Raw genomic sequence first — 2658 nt, 5'->3', positions numbered from 1 at the left:
CTGGCACCTGCCGGAGGTAGGGACGGCAATGGGGCCCCATACCCGCCAAACCCATGGGGATTTCATCCATTAGGGGCAGGGGATGGGTGAAAATCTTCCCCACGGGGATATTTACCGAACTTATTTATTCCCCATAGGGTACAACGGGGATGGGGATGGTATGCTAGTCCCCAGACCCGCTACCCAACGGGGACCCGCATTTTACATATGACATGTAGGACCATATATATGTCTATATATACAGGATGAAGTCAACCCTAAAAAATTAATAACCCTAGCTCTGATCTTATCGTGCTCACCTCAGCCGCCGCCATGACGAAGTCAACACGTCCTACTAGATCTGCAGCAACAGGAGAAGCACAACGCCGTAGCTCAAGGTTCCTAGGTAACGCTGATGCATCAAATTCATCAGCCACGACCCAGGCACCAGCAGCCGGACGGCCATCACCTCGTCTACTACAGCCATCCATCTCCACGGTGCTCTCTCTCTCTCGTGTAATCGTGTTTATCCTCTTCGAGCGACTAGAAAAAAGAAGGGGATAGGAGAAGCCGACAGCTTCGACCTAGCAGAGGCCGCCGGCGGCGGCGGCAGCGCAGGTGCGCCGTCCCCCTGAGCCACTCCCCGCCATAGAGTCCAACGACGGCGCAGGTGCCTTCCTCGCCGGCCGCCGTGCCCCGCCGTCCTTAGCCACGCCTAGCCGTGCTCCCTGCCCGCCGTCCTTCTAGTTGATTGGCCCTCATGCTCCGGCGTGGACATCTTCTGCTGATGGAGATTGGCCCATACATGATGGAGATTGGAATTTGTGAAGATTGTTTTTCATGTATGTCTCACATGTAGTATCTTGTAGTACTGATCGGCGTCCAGACTTTTTAGATTCGGTCATGAAGCTGAAATTTTAGATTGATTTAGTACTGGTCGTCATCCACAATTTTTAAGATTTAGTTGTTTTTCGTCGACCCTTGGCTTGCAAACTTTTAGATTGATTTTAGTACTGTTCATCAATCATCATCCACTAATTTTTGGGGGAGAGTCAGTTCTGAATTGTGCCGTGCTAGCACTGAATAATTAGTCAGTAGTTTCAGAAATCATAATCACATAATGATTGATTATGATTTTTCACACTTCTTTACTACCACAACAGTCTATTTACATGAATTGATTTGTACGCATGCCTATGATAAATGTAGTATCATTTTTTTCATGATCATTATGTAATTGGTAACTACATATATTACTCAATACCATATATATTCTTGCATTTAACGTGATAATAATTTAGTGTGTGCAAATCAATGCATATCCCTTTATTCTTTCCACGTAGTGGGAGATAAGTAGCATTTTCAACATGAGGTAGCAGTACTGTACTATACTGATGAACAAAATCATATGTTTTAAACTTCTTTCATCTTGTAGATCCTTGATCCATTGGATTCCACCGCTGGAAGCAGCAGCCTAGTCACCGCTCCTACTCTGACATCCCCTCAACATGAAGCTGATGAGGTACCAGTATCACAGGCTGAGCCCATGAATACAGATTCAGTTGTCATAGAGGAAGACAGCGAAGAAGATGAAGCACAAGAGGAAGAAAATGAAGCAGAAGAAGTAGTCGTTCGTCCTAGGAGGAAGTTGACATCTCCTGTTTGGAAGGAGTTTAAGAAAGTAAAAGTGAAGAACATGATGAAGGCCAAGTGTAACTGGTGCTCAAAGAAGCTTGGAGGGGAAACAAGAAATGGAACGAAGCATCTCCTTGACCATTTAAAGATATGTCCATATTGCAAGAGGCCTGCGGACACCAAGAAGCAAACTTCTTTGAGGTATAGTTCGAATGTACAAGGTGGGAAAGTTGCTGTAGAGAACTATACTTTTGACCAGGATGTTGCTAGAAAGGCTCTTGGTTCCATGATTCTTCTCCATGACTATCCTCTGTCAATTGTTGATCACATTGGGTTTAGAAAATTTGTTTCTGCACTCCAGCCATTATTTAAGATGGTGAGAAGAAATACTATTAGGAGTGACATCTTAGATAGCTATAAAATTGAAAAGAAGAGGGCTATCAACTACATGGAGAAAAATAAAAGCAGGGTGGCTATCACTACAGATATGTGGACGTCTGAACATCAGAAAAGAGGCTACATGGCTATCACAGCACATTTCGTTGATGAATCCTGGAAGCTTTAGAGCTATATTATGAGGTATTTTTGGTCATATATTTTGTGTTATTTTTTATGCAAACTGCACCACCGTTGTATAACATAGTCTCTAATAACAAGCTTTTGCATTTTTATATGCAGATTTATTTATGTTCCAGCACCACATACAGCTCGTGTAATTGCCGAGATACTTCATGATGCATTGGTCGAATGGTATCTGGAAGATAAGGTATCTACATTGACTGTTGATAATGCCACAACAAATGATGCTTGCATTCCCATATTAGAGAATCTGATAGGTCCAAGTAAGCTTATGTTAGGTGGCAAGCTTTTACATATGCGTTGTTGTGCGCATATTCTTAACCTGATAGTCAAGGATGGTTTGGATGTGTTAGAAGAATCGATTGAGAAAATCCGTGATAGTGTTGCATTCTGGACTAGCACACCTAAGAGAATAGAGAATTTTCAAGAGGTTGCCAAGATGCTGAAAGTAGACCAAAGTAAAAA

At 43.2% G+C, this 2658-nt stretch overlaps 1 protein-coding gene across 1 annotated transcript; it reads left to right on the top strand.

Moving 5' to 3' along the window:
- Window positions 1-361: 361 nt before the first annotated feature.
- On the top strand, window positions 362-2179 carry LOC119309991 (zinc finger BED domain-containing protein DAYSLEEPER-like). Its single transcript, XM_037585867.1, has 2 exons — window positions 362-477; window positions 1415-2179. The coding sequence occupies exon 2, from the start codon at window positions 1526-1528 to the stop codon at window positions 2177-2179; it is 654 nt and encodes a 217-aa protein (XP_037441764.1). The 5' UTR covers window positions 362-477; window positions 1415-1525.
- Window positions 2180-2658: the final 479 nt, after the last annotated feature.

The sequence above is a fragment of the Triticum dicoccoides genome, chromosome 5B (assembly GCF_002162155.2).
Source record: "Triticum dicoccoides isolate Atlit2015 ecotype Zavitan chromosome 5B, WEW_v2.0, whole genome shotgun sequence".
NCBI lineage: Eukaryota > Viridiplantae > Streptophyta > Magnoliopsida > Poales > Poaceae > Triticum > Triticum dicoccoides.
The sequence above is the reverse complement of the archived record's forward strand: the minus strand, read 5'-3'. Positions and strand labels throughout refer to the sequence as shown.